Here is a 22211-nt window from a genome sequence, read left to right as displayed (position 1 = left end):
AATATCGAAAGTGAAGAACATTGTGCAAGTAAACGGAAATCTCCGTAAGAGGAGATTTCAGTTTACCTCAATGTAGTGTGGTCTCTGAGTTGGTATATTTAAGTAGGGGGGTTGTGGGGGGCGCAGCCTATGCCATTTTTTTTTTGTTTACATTATTCGATGTTTTACTTAATCAATAAAGTTCGACCTTTATTAATTCAATTAAGTAAACTTTCGATAATGTGATATAGACGCATTTTGGAGAAGTATTTATGAAGATCCTCTGGAACATAAAAAAGATGCTAAGTGGATAGAAGAAGTAAAAGAATGAATAAGAAGTTTAAAAAGGTACAGGATAAGAAATGGAATGAAGTAACAGCCAGAGAGATTCAAACAAACTTAAGAAAGGCCTCTAATTGGAAAACTTCAGGCCCAGATGCAGTACCTAACTTCTGGTTAAAAGTATTAACATCTTTGCATGAAGATTTAGCCATGAGTAAGAACTATTTTTATGCACACCCCAAATAGACACCAATCTGGCTAACAGGAAAAACAATGCTCCTACTTAAGAGTGCACCTGCAAGGTAACCTAAAAATTATAGACCAATAACTTGTCTTCTGATGACGTATAAAATATTCTGTCAATAGAGCTTATCGTCACTTAGAAGAAAACTCAATTATGGCAATAGAACAAAAGGGCACTAAAAGAAAGTTATATGGAACAAAGGATCACTTGTTGTTAAATAAGTCATAGTGGAGAACTGTCAAAAAGGGAAGAATCTAAGTATGGCATGGATTGACTACAAAAAAGCATCTGATAGTATCCCACATTCATGGATAAAAGAGTGTTCAAAACTGTATAAGTTACACCCTACACTGATTGGCTACATTACAGTGACCATGAAACAGTGGCAGACCACTTTGCAATTAATGAATGAATGATGATGATGATGAAAAATTCAAAAGGGGTTATTCCAGGGTGCAACTCTGTCACCACTGCTATTTTGTCTTGCCCTTAACCCATTAAGCTGTCTACTTAGCTTAGGCCATGCCTATAATTTGGCTCCTAGAAAACAACAAAGTGTAAAGACTTCTCATCTTCTCTTTGTCAATGATTTAAAACTGTATAGCTCATCAGATGAGGAAATGAAAGCACAACTGCAAAATGTCAAAACTTTTTCAGATGATATAAGAACGTCATTTGGTATTGTTAAATGTGCAACAGAAACCTTAAAAGCAGGAAAACTGCAGCACCAAGAAAACATCAGTTTTGGACATGAATGTGATATAAAAGAACCTGAGCAAGACGGAGTATATAAATATTTGAAAACTGATGAAGGATCAACAATAAAACATGAACAAATGCAAATAAAACTTATAAGGAATACTTTAAAAGACTTAAATTACTCCTGAAAACAGCATTGATATCTAGGAACAAAATTCAAGCTATAAACCAATTTGCTCTTCCTGTCCTAACTTACAGTTTTGGAGTGACTGATTGGCCCCAAAACATGCTGGATATATTAGACAGGAAAACAAGAAGGATGCTTCATGCAAATGATTTACAAAAATCAGTGCATACCAAGATTATATATTCCCCGTTCTGAAGTAGGTATATGCCTCCTTGAAATTGATTACATGTATAGATCTGCAATAGTGGGACTGCACAAATATCTCCTGACCTCAAGACCCAAGCGTAGTGAAAGTTTTGAAACATGAGGAGAATAAATCTAAGATGACTTCCCTGCTTAGTCTATCAGAAGCATATCGGCGTCAAACAGGAATGAAAATCATACCAGAAGTAGATAAAAATCAGGCAGCAACTAAATGTGCCAAAAACAAAAGAAAGAATATAAGGTGAAGAACCAGATGAGAAGGCAAGAAATGTGGAAAATGCATAAATATAGTTGCAAGTATAGAAAACATCTGGAAGAACCTCATGTTGATCAGGATCAAATGCAGGAATGGTTAAGGAGAGGCAAATTCAAACCAAGAGATGAAAGGTTAATATTGGCGGCCCAAGATAGTGGGCTATATACACATTGGTTTACAAAGTCCACTGAACATGCGGGAGAAACACACAAATGTAGGTTTTGTAAAATAGAATGGGAAACAGTTGCACACCTCACTGCCGGTTGTGACATACTAATGGCAGAAGGACTGTATACTGAAAGCCATAATAATGTGGTGTGACTGTTGCACTGGGGATTGTGAAAACATCATGGTACTAAAGTGGCTGAAAAACATTGGAAACAAGAGCCACAAAGCATCACAGAAAATGATGAAGTCTACATCACATGGGATCATCCATTGCCAGCAGTTCAAGAGATAGATGCTAGAAAATTGGATATAGTGGTCCATGAAAAGAAGACAAAAGGAGCACTGATCATTGAAATTGCCACATCTAGTGACTACAGTGTCTTGCATGCAGAGAGATACAAAGCAATAAAGCATCAGCATTTGTAGGCAGAAATGAGAACAATGTGGAAGAAAAATACCCAGACAGTTCCAATAGTAATAGGAGCAATGGGTCTTATAAAAAAGAAACTAAAATCATATACAGATATGTTACCAATACATGTAACTGCATGAATTGCAGAAGGAGTCATTACTGGGCACATTCTGGGTGCTGCAAAGAGCACTTCTGGCTGATATCAGATTGAAACAATAGTAATTTCATGAACTTTAGTCGTACTTTGTTTTAGGAATGGGGTCCATTCCAGTCATGGTATTAGAAACCCCAAAGATTTGTCAAAATTAAAAAAAGGTGGAAACCGTATATGTATCTAGTAATAGTGGTTCCTTGATGAACTGCAGACCATTGCTTCACTGTTTGACATATCTATTCTTGGCCTGAATAATAAACAACCACAGAATGCCTCTAACAGTGTAGCCCGGTAAACCCGTGTGCTCACCCCTTTTACATCAGCCCCCTTTTCCTAATTGTCAAGAATCAATAAATTGTCCTCAAACACTATAACTTACCTCTTCCTTCAATGCCTCAAACATAATACAAAGCTAAGTGAAAATAAAATACAAACAAAGGTTATATTTACAGAAATGTGTCCTATTCTAGTCAGTAAAAACAAACTGTAAAAGAAAATTTGACGTTATCTTGTGCAAATCCACTCTAGCAAACCCACTCAGTAGCGCATAAATTCTTTGCAACATCTTCTGTACTAAATACAATGTGTAAATCTGCAGATCATCATCTCATGGTTCTGCACAGGCCCACCCTTCCTCTAAACTCACCAAACAGCTCAAAGGCAAATCTCATGGCCGATACCCCACCTCTTCCTTCCAGTTTTTAAACAGAAAACACAGAGGAATATACAAAATATACAAAAAAAAATCATCCTATGCTCACCTCTTTCCTCAAGCTTCAAAAAGAAAACAGAGAGGCAAATAGAAATAAAATTACATTTTATACAAATTCACACCAATCCATTTAAAAATCAGTGTAAAAAAGTCAAAAATCAATACTTCAAGTCTGCTAAACAGTATATAATTCTCTGCAGCTTAAATAGAATACTTTTTGAACGGTTATCAGTTATATTATGCGAGATAAGCAATACATAATTTGGAAAAAAGCAAGAAAGAGTAAAAATGTGTGTCCAGATTTCCTTAATGCACCACATAGCTTTTACTGGTCCAGCTTTCATCATAGATGTACTATTAACTGCCAGATTCCTCAACAACTTAATCCCAGGAAAAAAGCATCTTGGCCTGAGCTTAAACTATTTTGGAACCTGGAAGAGAGAGAGAGAGAGTCTACAATGTCCTAAATCTAGACTACACTTAAAAAACTGCTCTTAGAATTAGCCATTCCAAAAATCATCTATTAGTAACTATATACAGGGCATGGAAGATAGCAATTAAGCTCCAAAAACAAGAAAAATGCAGGCTTGTTAAACACCTTTCTGCACCCTAAGCACTATTAAGATCAGGTATTGCACTATGGATTAGTAGCAGACAGTGCTGTCCAGAAAAGAATAGCAGCAGAAGGTAAAATAGCTTTTAATCTGTTAGATACTTCACTTAACCACATTTATAAATAAAAAGTGTGACACAGCAATGTTTAACAGCTTTTAAAGTTGTTTGTTCTTTATAGAGACATTTTCTGACTGCTTATGGTTTGGCAGCACTGTGTTTACTGGCTTTCAAAGACACTTCATGCTCCTACATTTTTTCTGTTACTGATAATACATTGGGGAAGTTAAGTTCCATGAACTACAAAAAATTATAATTGGGTGTCGCAGATCATAATCCTTAGTATGTGTTCTGGATGCAAATGGCAAGATTTACCACTTTTTGAAGTGAACTTCTAGGCATCCATATCTGAAACACATATCAAGTTTGTTATGACTTGAGACCGCACTGTAATCCTTTATATTTTAACTCAAAAAATGAGGATAAGGCGTATTTATCCTAAAAGGAAAAAGAGGCTAAGCATGAAAAACACAGATTTCAACTTTTTTTGCAATGACATTAGAAAAATTCTGAAATACAGTAAATGCATAAATAGTAATCAGCATTGAATATGCATAAAATATCATTTGCATTCTGTAAGAACCAATACATGTTTTCCAAATGTTTATTAGATTTACAAGTACAAAAAAATACAAAAACCCTGAAAAAATATGCATAAATTACAGACTTTCAAAATAACTATAATTTTTTCTTTATGGAGAAAATACATTGATGGGTGCTTAAGATTAGTAAATATGGTTGTTTTGCTCAAGATGCATGAGCATTTCTTCAGGTCAGGAAAAAAGGAAAATAACTTAAGGAATGAATTTAATATTTGCTAGTATGATGTCAGGAATGCTATGTTTTAAATGTTATGTTTTTTAAACTGCTATCACAATGACAGTCATTCCTATTAGAACCAAGAATATATGTGTTTTCTAACCCAAAATATACTGCCATCACCAAAAAGTAATAATGATACAGACATGAAGAAATTTCCATTTTTATTTCATATCAGTTCAAAACTTAATACCCTAAGTACTGTCAGCAAAGTTTCAAACTCATTTTCCTTTTAGAAAATTTCTGCTTCAGACTAAACACAGATACTTTAACTGCAAACAATTTCTATTTCAGTGCACGTCTGATAATGATTTTTTTTGTATTTTTAAAAGCCACCAATACTTTAAAACTCCTGACTACTTAACAATCTGGGGTTATGGATTTTGTATTCCCCTTGTGCCATCTTACCCGGTTACAGTAATTCTGCATTATATTCCATAAGCTTTGTTACAAGCCCTGCTGCAGTTAGCATATCTGAAAACAATACTCTGCGCCCAATTGTATCATACATCTCATGTTAGCAGTATGAACACTACTTCACCCTAGCCTACCAGTGATACAGTCTACTTACATTTTTATGCTTTTTCTGCAGTTTTAGGTAAATACAGTATTAAAATAAAATCACATGTATACTGCAATTATTATGTATATACACACACACACACATACATATACACACACACACACACACACACACACACACACACACACACACACACACACACACACACACACACACACACACGTGTGTGTGTATACTGTAAATGTACATACCATATAACCAACGGTCATGTACTTAAGGTACAAAAAAGAATATGCATTGGTTCCAAAACAAGTAACTGACGAGGGCAACAAGCAAAAAGATATCAGATGAGTAAGTAATATGCCCAAACATGAATGCCATGTTTCAATATTCACACTGTATCAGGCTTGTAACAAAGGCTATGGAAAACAAAGCAAAATTAAAGCACTTCCAGCAGGATGTAACAACGGTTAACAGAAAGACTGATAAAGCCATGAGCTTCTTAAAGGCTTAGAGTGTTGGTTACTTTATAGCACCCATAAATCATTAACGTTCAAACAATGTGTTTCATTACATTATATATTTATTCCTTCCTTGCCATACTACCTACAAATTTATTTTTATAAGACAGTAACAGAACACCCCAAGGGTTTGTTTGTCAAGATGCCACAGACAAAACCCTTTTCTTGCACTGCTTCAAAAACATTTAACATGTTCTGCTCAATCAATGAAGCATATAGTTCAGCAGTTTTATTCTCTGTACACTAATTTATATCAGATCTGCTTTCATGAAATCAAAATTTTTCATGAATAGATTCCAGTTTTTCCACCATTTTATTAAGTTCTTCTTTAACTTCTTCTAGCTTGCTTTCTGTTGACTCTAAATTCTTTTCATTATTTTCTATCCTCTCCGAATAAGCTGATAAACTGTCCACTGTTGTTCTTAGCGTTTGCAGATCTGACTGTGCTTGAGCAAATGAAGAACGAAGTTCACCCACAGATGTTTCAATGGAGGGCAGTTTTTCAAAGTCTGCCACTGGCATGCTGCTCCCAGATTCTCTCTCTCTCTTTAACATCTCTAACCTTTCATCAAAATGAGCCTGCAGATCATTCATCTGCTGTGTCTGAGAATCTGCCAGAGCTTGCATCTTGTCTTGGAGTTCGGGGATAACATGGGCCGTCGGCACATCCTTAAGTTTGTTCCATTCACTTTTCAGCAAAGCTAGATCATGAACAACAGATTCTTGTGATTCTTTTAGACTCTGTAGAGTACTCTGGAAGGAAGCAAAGTCGAACTCCTTCTCCTCATCAGGAAACAACAATTTCACAGCATCAATACTCTTCTCCAGGGAAGTTATGGCAGTTTCCATCTCCTCTTGTTTCAGAATTACAGACTCTATTTTTTCTGACTGCACACTGGCAACAGAGCCTGTAGACTCTACCTTTTCATTAATAAGCTTCAGTTTAGAGTCCAAGTTTTCATTACTTTTTTCAGCAATGTCCAAATGCTCCCTTGCTTGTGAAAGTAGGTGCTCACATTCAACAGTGCTAGACTTAGCTTTCAGCAAATCTTTGAGATTGCTAACTTCTTCAGAAACAAAATCAGCAGCAGCCTGAATTTTAGAAATGTTTTCCTTTAACTGTGCCAGATCTCTGTATTCAGATTCCACACTCTGCCTGAAGTCACTATACCCTTGAACAAACGATGTGAATTCTTGACCTCTGTCTTGAGCTGTGACATGAAGTAAATCTACTGCCTTTTTCAGAGAGGCAATTGCCTCATCTTTGGTTCCAGATGATGCACGAAGGTCAGAAATCTGAGTTGCAATAGCTTTTACCTCATTTTTTAAAAGACTTACCCCTTCTACTGAATCAACCTTTGATTTTATATCACTAATTTCATGTTGACTTTTTTTCTGCACATCAGTAAATACGGCAATGTTGTCATTTATTGATTTTGTTAACTCAGTTAATCTCTCCTCCACAGTATTCTCAAGTGAGGTGAAATCTTTTTCTCTTGCAGCTTTAACATCTTTGATGCCATCAGAGAGGTCTCGAAGAATCTCATTTTGCACTTTCTGAAGTACTTCACCAATTCGGTTGACTTCATTCTCACTTTTCTTGACAGATAAATTAGCCAAGTCCACTTCCCTCTGGGTGTCCTTTAAAGATGATTCAAAGACTCCAACTGTAGTTTTGAGGCTGCTCATCTGTAACACAAAATTAAAACAATTACTAGTAATATCAGAGATAAAGTCAAAAAGCATAATGGGCTACTACTACAAAGTCAAGACTAATGTAGTGGAAAACACAACTTTAAGCCATAAAAGACAAGTCATCTACAGCATGGCAGAACAGTGAAGTCTAGAAACTCTATGCGTCAGAAGATGTACTGATTCAGCTTGTTTGACTTGTAGCAAACAGGTTCTTACTGATTAATAGTCTGGGCTCTGCGCCAGAACATCAGGTGCTTGAAAAGCAGTACCACTTATAACCAACGCTACAACTGACAACCACTTCAGCTCATCAGAAGTGGTCAAACTAGACAGTGAAGTATTCTTGTTTCCTCCAATAGGCACTACAGCAGATGGCCTTATCTGTTACTACGAATTTAGATCCCATATTTAGCCAGAGGCAAGCCTTTGCTACACCAGCACGAGAAAAAGTTTGAATGATTTAAAGGGTTGGAGGACTACACCATTTAACCAGTAAATAGATATACAAGTAAATAAAAACATAAAGTAAAAAGGTCAGGTGCTAATGAAAAAAATAAATAAATTGGGTATTAACCGAATAAAGACAAAAATGAAAATTCAGAAACACGGCTAATGAACAAGTCAGTCTTTACAATCTATTTACGTCTGAAAACACACAAGGTGTCATTACTACTCAATTTTCACCCAAGGATTTATCCCTCCCAGAAGCATACTGGATCTGCCTTTGCCAGATGTTGGCTCTGTTGCTAAAGTCATGTACTAACACTGCAAAGGCAGGGCTCATCAAAATGACAGTCAATCTTTTACGCCAAGAAGCCAACTTTTTCTGCAACTCGTCTTTTTTTTTTTTGTGATTATATTGTGAACTAGATAATATACAATAATATGTTTTTCTGGACCACTTACACATCAAGTTCAAGTCAGCCAATCATCTGAGATATAACTACACCTTAGAATATTATGATGCTGTACCTTACTGCCCTTGAGTTTCAACATCCACTGAAATTGTTTGCAGTCTTGCTCAATCCTCTTTAAATGGCATCCAGCATTCAATGAAATGTGCTGTACAGTTCAAAATGTGCAAGATTGTTGTTCAGCTCCGCGGGATTATTGCACTGGGAATATGCTGAAATAGATCAAACTTATGCTGCAACTGAAGTAGCATTACATAGGTCAGACTACAAATGGAGTCCTGCTGAACATGCCCCATATCCAAGACTGATAATCGAATCAACAAAAAGGATAAATTTGCAACATTACTGATAAAGATCTAACTTTTCACACCTACTGGTTTATAAGACAGGAGATGATCACAAGCTCTCAATAGCAAACTCATCCTTCCCACAATTACTGAAAAGGTGAGATCCTATACAGTTTTATACAAACCAGCTAAGCTGTTGATGTCCCTTTTAAGATGTGTATGTGGTTACCATTTTTCAAGAGATTTCACTGTTATATTTGATTTCCTGGTCTCCAAAAGACATTCAAGCAAATGCCAAACATGCATACTAGCAATCGGCTAGAAAAAAAAAAAACCTTTACAGGCTTACCACTTTTCCTTATGTGACAAAAGGACTGCACTTAAACAATATCACTAAACATTTATGGCTGATGCAGACAATGAGGTCCAACTTAAAGCAGCTTTGGTTAGTAGTATCAAAAGTCACTGACACAGGCAACATTTTAAACCGATACTGACAAGGATCTACAGAAGAAAAGCTATCATAACTTCAGATTATTAGTCTGGGCTGATCAAAATCAGAAAATTAGTTTTGGAAGATGTTTTCTGAATGTCATATTCAATTTAACATTGTCAGGCATGAAGGCAAATAAATGGGGAACAGTGTCTGTTTCATCTATTCAAACATCAAACGTGGTGGAATTACAGTCTCAAGCAATCTTTTTTTGTGTTGTTACATTAAGAGGGCTGGTGTAATCCATCTATTGGCAGCAGATGGTGGTCTGGTCTATCAGAGTTAAGAAATTCATAAGAAAGCTGTAGCTCATAGGATTATAGAAAGTTACTAGGCCAACGGTCCCAGGGCCCTCACAAGCCTAGCGAAGTTCAACCAGTGTTCTGGTTGAAGCAGACACTAAAATCATCACCTATTGTCCCTGTCCAAGAGGGACACAGGTGAAAACCCCAGGGTAAATTTCCAGTTATCCATCCAATCGTCCAAACTGTATTTCAATAGGGCCAATGAGAGGCTTTAACATGAATAGGAAGTTTATTCTAAAGGTGGGGCAACCTCTCTGAGACAAATCCATCTCTCCAGCAAGTTTTGTTGATGTCACATACTAGGTTAAGGTCCTTTGAGTGAGTGACCAGTGTGCCACTTGACTTGTGAATGTGCAGCATTTCCATCAAAGCTGGGTAAGAGACTGCTCTATATGCAAGGCACAAGTCAACTCTGAGCAGTCTGTATGACACAGAGTGAGGTGACAATGATTTCAGTCTGTCCACATAAGACAGATCTTGAAGACCCTGAATTTTCTTCATAAGGAACCTTTGTGGTCTCTCAAATTGCTGCAGGTGACTGGAAAGAAACATACAAAAGGGAGTGTTGTACTCTATTATTGGCCTGATGAGGGAAGAGTATAGGGAGGTCATAATTCTCTTTTTTCTGGAGGCAGTGCTCTTACGTATGAGATGAGTAATATAAAATGTCCTTCTTACCACTGTGGAGACATGGTGATCAAAATTAAGGTTGCTGCCAACCTGTGTGCCCAGATCTCTCACCACTGAATGTGTGTTTAGGGTATTGCTATTGATGTGGTAGTTTGCAGGAACATCACCCTGGCCAAAGGGGATGATAATGCATTTTTTTGCATTAAGTTTAAGACCATGACTTTGGCACCAGTCATTACTCTGCGCAAGATCTTCTTGCAGGATGTTGACATCGCTAGGGGTTTCAATGATCACTCCCAGTTTGCAGTCATCAGCAAACTTTGTCAGCCACAGTCCTTTGGTTTTAGCCCATACTTTGGAGAAGTAGATTCTGAACAGTAGGGGTCCCAGAACCGATCCCTGTGGAACACCACTGGTTACAGGTCTGCTGGAGGAGGTGGAGTCCCCTATTTTGACTGTATGAGTTCTATCAGTGAGCTAGTTTTCAACACACCTGACAATATATAGGCTGATACACAGCTGGGTGAGTTTATCAATGATGTCTGAGTGTGGATCATGTGAAAGGCCTTGACTATGTCTAGGCAGGCCACATGCACAGATTTGCCCTCATCTAGGACTTTGGTGATTGTCTTGAAGAACTCCACTACGTTTACAGGCATGATCTCCCCTTGACAAAGCCAAATTGGGTAGGGTCGAACATTTGGAGATTTCCTATATCTTTGTTAACAAGGTCCATGATGATTCATTCCATGGCCTTGCAGATAAGGCTGGTTAGGCTAATGGGTCTACAGTTCCCGGGGTCCGTGGATGCACCCCCTTTGTGCAAAGGGATGAAGTTAACAGTTTTCCATTCCGCTGGGAAGAAGCTAGTGCTTAGGCTGTGATTGAAAAGTGTGCTCAATGGTGATGTTACTTCCACTTTTAACCCATGTAGAACACAGCCTGGGATGTTATCTGGCCTTGCAGAGGACATTCCTTGGAGATACTGGGCAGTGGACAGATCTTTGGGATGCTTTGGGGTATATGTGGCAAGGACAGGGGAGTGAAGTTTTCAGTGAATCTGTCAGCCAGCAGGTTTGCTATATCCACAGATTCTATATATTTAAAACCATTAATGATGAGTTCAGCGCAAATCTGGGCCTTACCTTTGAGATTATGGATTTAACTAAAGAATGCTTTGTGGTTATCCTTAGTTAAGGAAGCTAATTTGGATTTGTAGTTAGCTTTGGAGGACTTCACTAGGTGTCTTATTTGCTTGTTTACTTTGAAGAGGGAGTGTTTCCAGTTTTGAGACTGTTCCTTCCTGCTCTTAGAGCAATTTCTTTCTCCTATTGTATAGCCCATTAATGGCAGCTGTCCACCAGGCAGGCTTATTTTTCCTTGAAGATCTTGCTTTGGTTCTATCAGACACAGCAGAGTCAATACAATTGTACAGGTGCATGTATAAAGGCAATGTTGTATAACTCAGCATAGGTGTTTGTTCCATCAGTGGGAGGAGGGACTATGAAGCTATTTATGCCATCACATAAGAGGTTATAATTGGCCTTGGAGAATTTTTTTAGTCTAGTTGTTGCTGGGGGGGGGGGGGTCTAGTGTTATAGTTACTTCTAGTGACACTGATTCATGGTCATATCTCACTAGGAATGGCTACACACTGGGGGTGGTGCAGCAGTCTCCCATGTTGTTGAGCACCAGGTCCAGGATGTTTGAGCCTCTTGTGCTTGTGTAAACCAGCTGGTCCAGGGCATTGGAGTTAATGAAGTCCAGGAACCTTTGGTGAAGGTTCATAGGTTGGTACTAGGCTATCAGCCCTAGGGCCTATACAAGCCTAGCCATAACAATTCCCTGGCTATTTCTTCCCACGGTATTTACTTCCCTGGACCCCTATCTAGCAGGGCGACTGACGTGATCCCCGGGGTGAATTTCCTATCTCCCATCCAATCATCAAGGTTCCTTTTGAAGAGGGCCAAAGAGGCACTCTGCTTGACATGTATGGGCAGTCTATTCCAGAGTCTGGGGAGTCTCTAGGTCAGGAACCTATCCCTCCAGCATGTTTTGTTCATTGTGATGTTAAAGTTTAGAACCCTGGCGCATGTGCGTCTGAGGGATTGGGATTTCTTTAAGTGTAGTATGTCCTACAGCTCTGGGTTTGACATGGCCTTGTATGTTAAGCAGAGATTGCCTCTGAGTAGACAATATGCGAGTATAGGTGGATTTTATTTTAGACGGTCAGCATAAGGCATCTGCTTTAGGCCTGTGATTCTTTTAGTGAGGTATTTCTGCGGCCTTTCCAGTGGTTGCAAATGTCTTGAGAGGTACATACCAAACGGGGTGTTGTATTCTATAATGGGTCTAATGAGGGATGAGTACAGTGGGACAATGACCTCCTTTTTTCTGGATGAAAAGCCCTTAGTGATGAGGTGTGCCACATAGAAGGATTTCCTGACTGTTGTGGCAATGTGGTTATCAAAGGTGAGACCACTGTCCACCTGTGTCCCTAAGTCTCTTATCACACTTTTGGTGTTTAGTGTATTGCCACCTGTGTGGTAATTCACGGGTACATGTTTTTTCCCAAAGGGGATAACTATAAATTTCTTGGCATTGAGCTTGAGCCCATGACTCTGGCAGCAAGCATCTGCTTCTGTAAGGCCATTTTGTAAAATATCCACATTATTTGGGGATTCAATAATGGCTCCCAGTTTGCAGTCATCTGCGAACTTTGTTACCCAGAGTCCCTTAGTGTTGGCCTGTACTTCAGAAAAGTAGATGCCGAACAAGAGCGGTCCCAGGACTGAACCCTGAGGTACTCCACTTGTCACTTGTCTGGAGCTGGATTTCGAGTCGGCTACCTTTACAGTGTGGATTCTGTCAGTAAGCCAGTTGGCAAACCATCAGGTGACGTAGGGATTAATGCCCAGCTTAGTAAGTTTATCTATGATTCCAGAGTGGGGGATGGTGTCGAAGGGAAATAGAAAGGCACCAAAGTTACACACTGGGAGCTATATTCAATGACTTTATTATAAAAATAAGAACAGAGAGGTGAGCGCTTTCACAACTTAACGTTGCTTCATCAGACAATGCTAATGCAAATAATACCTGTTTAAATACTTATGCTAATTGCTTAACATCAAAGCCTTAAAGCAATATCATAAAAGACAATACCTCAACTAAATACATAACTAAAGCAGTCTTTAAAACCACTTTCCAATTCTTATCCAAAAGATATATGCACTTTATTAAAAGTCCTTTAAATTATTATAAAATTAAAAGTTTTTTTAAAATTCATCTGCATAGATGTATATGTCTTCAACAAACACATATGGACCATAGTAAGATATCAGAACCATGCACAATATTAATGCTTCAATCGTCTTGCCTTAAGGCAGGGAACCAATGAGGTACAGCCATTTAAACCAGGATATCTGTCTGCATTCAACTTAATAATCAATTTTTGTTCTAATTCTTCAGTATAATTTTCTATATCTCCTCCCGTTTGTCCTTTGTATTTGTTGTAAAATTAAAAATTTAAAAGAGTGAGTACAATCTGTATTTAAAACATGATTAGCTAAGGCATTCGACTGCTTCTGATTCCGTATATCCCTTATGTGCTCTAATATTCTATCTTTAAAAATCCTGTTCGTCTTACCTATATAATAGGCATGACATGTTTGGCAAAAGCAGAAATAAATAACATCAGCACTCTTACAGTCATAATAATTATTTGTATACAGTCTAAACTGTCTAATGGGATGGATATATTTATTCTTAGTATAAATATATTGGCAAGCTGTACAATTCCTTCAAGGAAAAGTACCTTGTCTACTAGAGAAATTATTTTTCAGAGATTTATGTTCTTTATTGCAGAGATGTTGCTTCAGTGATACATTATTCTTAAAGCTAAAATTTGGAGTAACACCAATGGTGGAGACAAGGCCTGGTATTTCCTGTAGTAGATGCCAATTTTTCTTTATGATATCTGTATATTTATTTATGTCGCTTGCAAATCGAAAAACTACTCTAAACTTGTTCCTATCAATGTCTATTTCTTCAGGACTCATGTAAGGTTTGCATCTCGTTGACCTAAGTTTCCATGCATCTGTTATCACATTTGTGATTACCAAGCTGGAATAACCTCTTGTTAAAAATTCTGTTTGTAATTTATCTAAAGCAATTGCAGCATCTTCATCAATATTATGCAGGCGTAAGGTTCTATACACTTGTCCTTTAAGGACATTTCTGGGTATGTGTCTCGGATGCATGCTTGATTTGTGTAGGCAAGCATTAGTTCTTGTGGGCTTATTGTAAATATTCGACTTTATCTGCTTTAAGTCAGTTTTTGAGACACTAACATCCAAAAAATCAATGCATGTATCAGAAAAAATAAAAGTAAATCTCAAAAAATCTGTAGTACTGTGCAAATAGTCAAAACTATTAATGTTTAAACCTTGCCCTTTCCACAGGACAAAAACGTCATCTACAAATCTTACATACCAAAGGATATAATCATAAAAGGGATTCAAAGCAGACAAAATATATTGTTCTTCCCAACATACCAAAGATAGATTGGCGTAGCTATTTGCGCACGGAGTGCCCATAGCCACGCCAACCTGTTGGAGAAAAAAATGTTCAAAAGTCACAACATTATTCTCAAGTATAATCTCTAGCAATGCACATATCAACAAAATCTTATTCGTAGTAAGCCTCTTATCGATGTTAAGAAATTCCCTTATTTTCTCAATCCCCCATGCATTAGGGATTTTCATAAACAGAGATTCAATATCCATAGTAAGGAACACAAATTCTTCATTGTGATTAATAGTTTCCAACCTATTATATAACCGCTGCAAAAACATTTTTGTATCTCTAAGTACTGTATGACAGCCACTCAAAAATTCATGTAACATACCTTCTACATAGATAGATAAAGGCTCAGTACACCATCCTGCTCCTGATACGATAGGACGCATAGGAGGGGCAGTGGAATGTTTATGAATTTTAGGTAGGCCATATATCCTTGGAATCAAGGGTTTCTGCACTGAAAAATAATTAAATAGGGGTTCATCAATTAGTCCTGTAATCAATAGATCAAAGACCAGGAACGACACTTTGTCAATGATCGCATTCACAGCTGGTTTAGTCAGCACTTGATAAGTACAAGTATCTAATAACAAACTATTCATCTGGTTAATATACAAGTCTCTGTCCATCCGATGGTGTCAAAGGCCTTGGCGAGGTTCGGATAGGCTGTGTGGACCACCTTACCCTTGTCCACAGCTCTGGAGACTGATTCGAAGAAGTAAATCAGGTTCAAGAGACAAGATCGGCCCTTCACAAACCCATACTGCGTGGGGTCCAGTGTTTGAAGGTTACCAATGTCTTTGTTTATAAGTTCCATGATAATACGTTCCACTGCCTTGCAGATCAGGCTCGTCGGACTGATGGGGCAGTAGTTCCCGGGATCCAAGGTGGATCCCCCCTTGTGGAGTGGGATAATTGTAGCTGTGCACCACTCAGTGGGCACGAAGCCCGAGGTGGGGCTATGATTAAACATGACACTTAGGTGAGGTGCCAGTTCATTTTGTAGTTCATGTAGTACACAGCCTGAGATGTCATCTGGTCCCATGGATGTTGTATTCTTAGCTTTGGAGAGTGCATTTTTTACCTGTATGGCCATTACTACTGGAATTTGGCAATCTTTTGGTATTGAGATGGGCCCTTTAGGGGGTGAAGTTTGCACTGAATCAATCTGCCAGGATATTGGCAACATCCTTGGGATCAGTATATTTAATGCCATTCTCTTGTAGCTCAGAGCAGATCTGAGCATTGCCATTTAGATTCTTGACATAGCTATAGAATGTCTTGTTGTTGTCTTTGGAATCTTTGGCAATTTTATTTTCGTAACTAGCTTTGGAGGATTTTATGAGGATTCTCAGCTTCTTACTGAGGTGGGTAAGAGAGTTTTTTTGCATCCTGGGATTTTCCTTTTTTCTGCAACAGTTTATTCCTTTTGTTGTAAAGTTTTGATTATGGCAGGGGACCACCAGATTGGCTTCCTTTTTTTTGGAGGAGAGCATCTTGGTTCTATTGGGGATGGCACGATTCATGTACGAGTGGATGTGCTCGTATAGTGCCTTAGTGTAGGAATCAGCAGTTGAACTTTCAGTTCACGTCTGCATGGTTGTCATGAAGTTTGTCACTTCTGACATGAATAGCATTAAGTTGGCTTTGGAGAAGTTTTTTACACAGGTTTCCTTACTGGGGGGTGAGGGTGGGATGTGGATGTCAAGGGTGATAAGCTTATGGTCAGACCTGACTAACGAGGGGGTGACCATAGGTGTGGTGCATCGATTTCCTATGTTGGTAATGACCAGGTCTAGGATACTGGAGCCACTGGAAGTGAGTTAGAACAAATATAATTTACCAAGTCTATGGAAGAGTAATTAAAGTCACCCAAAATTAGGGTGTTTGGTTGTATCTTGACTGACTCAAGTAGATCCAAGTAGGTTGAGAGGATGTCCTGATTCATGAAGGGAGTCCTATAGCTGGCAATGACCTGATGAGGGACCTTACCTCCAGTCAATTGCACCTGTATTAATTCAAGGAAATCTTGCTGTTTAACCAATATAGAGGTGTATTTATCTTAATGAATATTAATACACTACTACTTTTAGTTCTCACACCTTCATTTGTAATCATTTTATTGGCCAGAGAACTTACAAGACAGTTTCCTGTGTTTTAAGTGCCTGTACAAATATGTTGCATTTGTGTACCCCTGCCTACTGTGCAGCAATGATTAGCAGTGCCTTGTATAGACACAGACACATAGAAAACCATACCAGTAACTTGGTGAGTGTAGAGCAACTAGTCTGCATGTTGAGTAACACAGAGCAGCTACTTTGCGGGTTGAGGAGCCCTGCCCCATGTATTTACTATTATATAGCCTAATCTAGTTTCTAGCTCCAAAATCATAATTAGTTATAGCCCACTATAACCCATAGTGCACTGCACTTTGTAGCTCACCCAGTAATGGACCTTACATCATGGATATGCACTTTCCCATTTTTTCTGCAGCCAAATTTGGTGGATATGGGTACGTTGAGACAATGTAACAATTGTCTAATGCTTATTGACAACCATATAATTCTCAAAGAAACAAATGCTCTATGAGAAATATCTATATACACAATGTCATTAGTGACAAACTTGCATATAACACTCATATTAACAATATGGTTGTCAGCAACACACACGCCATATCCACCACACATAGTACACATCCCATACATAGACATACTTATGCTAAGACACCTAAATGCAATTATCGCAAACCTCAAAAATCTCACAGATATTCTACCTGCAAACATTATCCTCAGCAAACCCAAAAGCACGCAATAGAAACAATGCCCAACGTTGCACTTACAACCACTCCCAGTGGAGCATCAACTAACAAGCCCATAAGGTAAACCAATAAACCTACCACTCTCGCAGCTGATGGCTTACCCACTAATTTCTTAAAATTAGCCACAGAGTCCTAGCCTACCCTGTCTCAATTCTGATTAACTGCTCCATACAAGAAGCTTACACCCCCCAACTATGGAAAATATCATATTATCCTCCTACACAAAGGTGGCAACTCCTATGAGCTATCAAACTACCGCCACATTGCTATCCTATCCCCCCTGTCCAAGCTCCTTGAAAAATGTATTCACACCCAAGTGATGCATTTCCTAACCTCACATAATCTCCTCAACTCAGCATGGCTTCCACCCAAACCATAGTACAACTACTGCTCTTCTGTCTTTTACTAACCAGGTTAACCATTTTAGAAATAACAACAACTTTGTATCAGCCATACTCTTAGATCTCTCTAAGGCATTTGACATGGTCTCACATAGCCTACTTCTAGACACTCTATCCTCCATGTCCTTTGCCCCCTCCACAACTGCTTAGTTCAAAAACTATCTCTCAGATAGGAAACAGTCAAATGGCAAGGACTACTATCACCTTTACTATCATCCACCATAGGTGTTCCGCAAGGCTCAGTACTGGGCCCATTACTATTTACTATTTTCACCAACAGACTGCACACCTCCACACTGCATGCATCACTTATACAGTACACAGATGACTCCACCTTAATCTGCTCAGCCCCATCCCTAACCACTCTTCAAAACCTTACCCAGGAATCCTTCAGCTCTGTTGAAAAATGGATTACTGATATCCAAATGATTCTTAACCCCAACAAGACCAAATTACTCCTATTCACCCCTAACAAATACAGATTCACACCTCTTTCCTTCACTATCACCTCCAAAAATGGCACCACAATTTCCACCTCGCTCCTCGGCATTGAAATAGATAAAGATTTTCACTCCGATGTCCATATCTCTCAAACCATTAAAAAAGTACATAAAAAAATTAGGAACCCTATACAAACACAAACACTTCCTATCAGACCAAGCACGGGTCACCCTAGCCCAAACCCACCTTCTGTCTACCCTAATGTATGCATCTCCAATCCTAACCTACATTAGGAAAACAGACATGAACAAACTAGAGTCATGTTACAATAAGATTGCTAAATTCGCCAATAACTCTGCTTTTAGAAGCCATCATTGCCTTGTTCTAAACGAGCTACACTGGTTAGAACTTCCTCATTTAGTTACCACCAACTAGTCCTCACCTATAACATCCTAAAGAATCCCCACAAGACTCCAGCCCTAAATCAACTACTGAACCAATACTCAGCAAACTGCCCACTCCGCTCATCCAACAAAACCCGTTTGCGTATAACTAATGCCAACAACACTGCAGGGAAGGCTCTTTTCTCTCATACCATAGCAAAAATGTGGAATAACCTCCCCCAGAATATTTCCTCAGCACCATCTATCTCACTCTTCAAAAAATCACTTAAATCACACCTCTTGCATTCCTGGCTCTGCCCTTGCATCACATAAATGCTTTCCTGCACTCCTCAAATACTTCCTACCTCCCTCTATACTCTGTATAATGTCTCTATATTACAGTACTAAGAACTCCTCAAAACTGCCATACAGGGCCTACCTCTGGATACATTTAAACTTGCTTAGCACAAAATATTGTCAATTTATACTGTCTTATGTGATGCCTCTGCTGACTGTATTGTTACGGTGGAATTTTTTTCTCCCAAGGCATATAAAACTGCCATTCAGGGCCTAATATGTATAAATTAAGCTTGCTTGAACAAACCAATGTAAATGTGTTCTTGTATGAAATATCTTGGATTGTAAAAATACCACTGTACATATTTGTTTAATTGTGGAGCTTTTCTTCCCGGGACTACGCTGTAAATGGACCTCATCCAGTCGGACTTTCTCGGTCAACAAATGTAAAATAAAATAAATAAATAAATATACTACCCAGGATTCTAGTCATAGAAGACTCCATTGTATAACATACTGATGCCCCACTCACTGGGCTGAACAAGGAGAAAATAATGGTCGGTTGCTTATCAGGGGCCAGGATTCGCTAAGTTACACATGCACTCAAGTCAATGCACCACAGGTTACCAGTATGATTCAGTCACAGTCCATGAAGGTGTAAATAACTTGAATCATACCTCCCCAGACTATATGAAGCGAGACATTATGGAGCTCTCAGACTGTCACATGCTGGTATGTGCCTAGTAATGAGCTGCATTCTACCTTCACCAAGGATGATGTCACAATACAAACAGAGTATGACTGACTTTAATAATTGGCTTGGTGTTATTCTAGGGGATACAATATCTGTAACATCCGAGTGGGAGGACAAGGTTAAAAACCCATATTGCTTTGCCAAGGATGGTCTGCACCTGTCCTCTAGGCTTTTGAACATTGCCCTTCCCATGAAGCTTTTTTAGGCAATGGCAAATTGAAAAAACTTCCAACATGGCAAATTCTACCCAAGGAAATCTAAAGGTGTTACTGCTCAATGCAAGAAGTCTAAACAAGAAACTCCAGTCACCTTGGAGAATGCAGACATCTGTGCAGTTGAGACATAGTTTAAATTACAGAAAGTATCCCAGCAGTACAAGGCTTCAGTGCCTTCCACACATTTAGACCAGCAACTGCAGAGAAAGGGACTAAAGGTGGAAGTGTCTCAATCTACATTAAAAACAAGCAGACCTCTAGGATGGTTAAACAGAATGATGCACTAGAGCTTCTCCAGGTTCAGAATATCTGCAACTAGTCTAAGGCAACCTACCTTTTATTAAGTGATAACATGTCAAAATTTCAAGCTCCTCCACACCCAGATAACACCGTAGTCTATGCAGAATTATTCACCAAAGCTGTGTATGACCATGTCAATGATTGCATACAGGCTGCCATGCCTACGAGAAGTAAGCTGAAAACTAACTAAAAAAAAAACATACTGGTGGAATTCAAAATTAAATAGGTTGTACAGCAAAAGAAAAAAACGTCATTACTAAAATTAGGAAGGTTAACACCAAAAAAGATAAATAAAAACTCTCTCATCAAACTGAAGAGACAACTAAGAGGACTAAGTCTCATAAAACAAATTTTGAGGTAAAGATACTATCCCTGGCCAAGGACAATCATAAGGCATTCTTTACCTATGTCAAAAACCTCAAAGGCAGCACACAACAGTATGTGAACTGCTAGTAAATGGAGCAATGTTCACAGAACCAGAAGGTATAACAAATCTTCTAGTTGACAAATTAATCTCCAGCTTTACTCCCCACCCCATGCCAAACCCCAGGAATTACCATCTAACATCATCCCTCCAACTATCAGTAGGGAATAGGTCTTAGATGTGCTCTCTAAAGCCAAGAATACAGCTTTGATGGGTCCTGATAATATCCCAGGGTGCCTCTTAAACAGCCTGAAATATGATCTATCAGGACCACTGGGGTCACTATTCATCCATAGCCTCCACACAGATTTTGTATCATGCAAAGATTGCAATGGTCATCTTCCATAAAAGGGCAGACCAGCAACTACAAGCCCATTAATATGACTAGTCTTATATGCACAGCCATGAGAAGAATTATCATGGAAAGGATTAACAATGACTTCAGACACTGGATCCAGCCCAGTTTGGTTTCATCAAAGGCAGATCATGCATACTGAACCTAGTGGACCTCTTTGAGAAGGTCACCAAGGCAATGGACGAGGGCAAAACTGTGCATATTGCCTCCTTTGACCCAGCGAAGACATTTGATACAATGCCCACGTGAGTTATTGTATTAAATGCCTTAGCTAGGCATTGTATCAAATGACTAACTAAGGAATTTGATATAATACTCCACCTGGGCATTGGAAACAAACTCACAGAATTAGACATAAACCCCTCTGTAACTTGCTAGATAGCCAGCTGGCTCATAGAAAGAATCCAATAAGTTAGGATTGGAAAGACCATCTCCATAAACAGGCCGGTCACCAGTGGCTCTGTGCTGGATCTGCTCCTCTTTGGCCTTTTGGCATTTATTTTTTAGAAATACAGGGCAATGTCAAAGGTTTTTGGTTTACCAAGCTAGAAATAATCACAGAAAATCCTCAAGATACAAACAAATTACAGGAAGGTATAACACAGACAAATGACTGGTGCCAAAGCTATGGCTTAAAACTCATTGCCAAGAAATGCATAATAGTACTTTTTGGGAAGCTGGCCACCAAGAGCAATTACCTCACTGATAAAACACTCCTTAAAGCAGACAGTAGTCACAGATTTGGGTACTCATTTAAATAGTAACCTGGCTTTCGACCAAAATATGTCTAAGGTTGTAAGAAAATCATTCTGTGTTACTCAACTTATAAGTAAGGACATGGCATCTAGGTCCAAGGAAGTCATTGTGCCACTGTACTCAGCCATCATCAGATCCATCACTGAGTATAATGCCTACTTCTGTATGTACCTGACTAGGCACTTTCAACAACTACAATATCCACACAGGTCCCTCATTAAAAGAATACAGGACATAAACATAATGCTCTAAGCAGATCACCTCAAAGTCCATATATCTATACAGTTTCCTACAGACTGCTGAGAGTCAATTTATGCCTTGCATACAAGG

At 38.7% G+C, this 22211-nt stretch overlaps 1 protein-coding gene across 1 annotated transcript in view; it reads right to left on the bottom strand.

The window, feature by feature from the left end:
* Positions 1-4660: 4660 nt before the first annotated feature.
* Positions 4661-22211, bottom strand: part of CKAP4 (cytoskeleton associated protein 4) — a 93406-nt gene continuing 75855 nt past the window's right edge. Inside the window, exon 2 of the mRNA XM_044087917.1 lies at positions 4661-7521. Coding sequence (XP_043943852.1) covers positions 6106-7521 — 1416 coding nt within the window. The 3' untranslated portion in view covers positions 4661-6105. The remainder of the gene's footprint in view (positions 7522-22211) is intronic.

The sequence above is a fragment of the Protopterus annectens genome, chromosome 11.part0 (genome assembly GCF_019279795.1).
Source record: "Protopterus annectens isolate FY-2018-M chromosome 11.part0, PAN1.0, whole genome shotgun sequence".
NCBI classification, from domain to species: Eukaryota; Metazoa; Chordata; order Ceratodontiformes; family Protopteridae; genus Protopterus; species Protopterus annectens.
The sequence above is the reverse complement of the archived record's forward strand: the minus strand, read 5'-3'. Positions and strand labels throughout refer to the sequence as shown.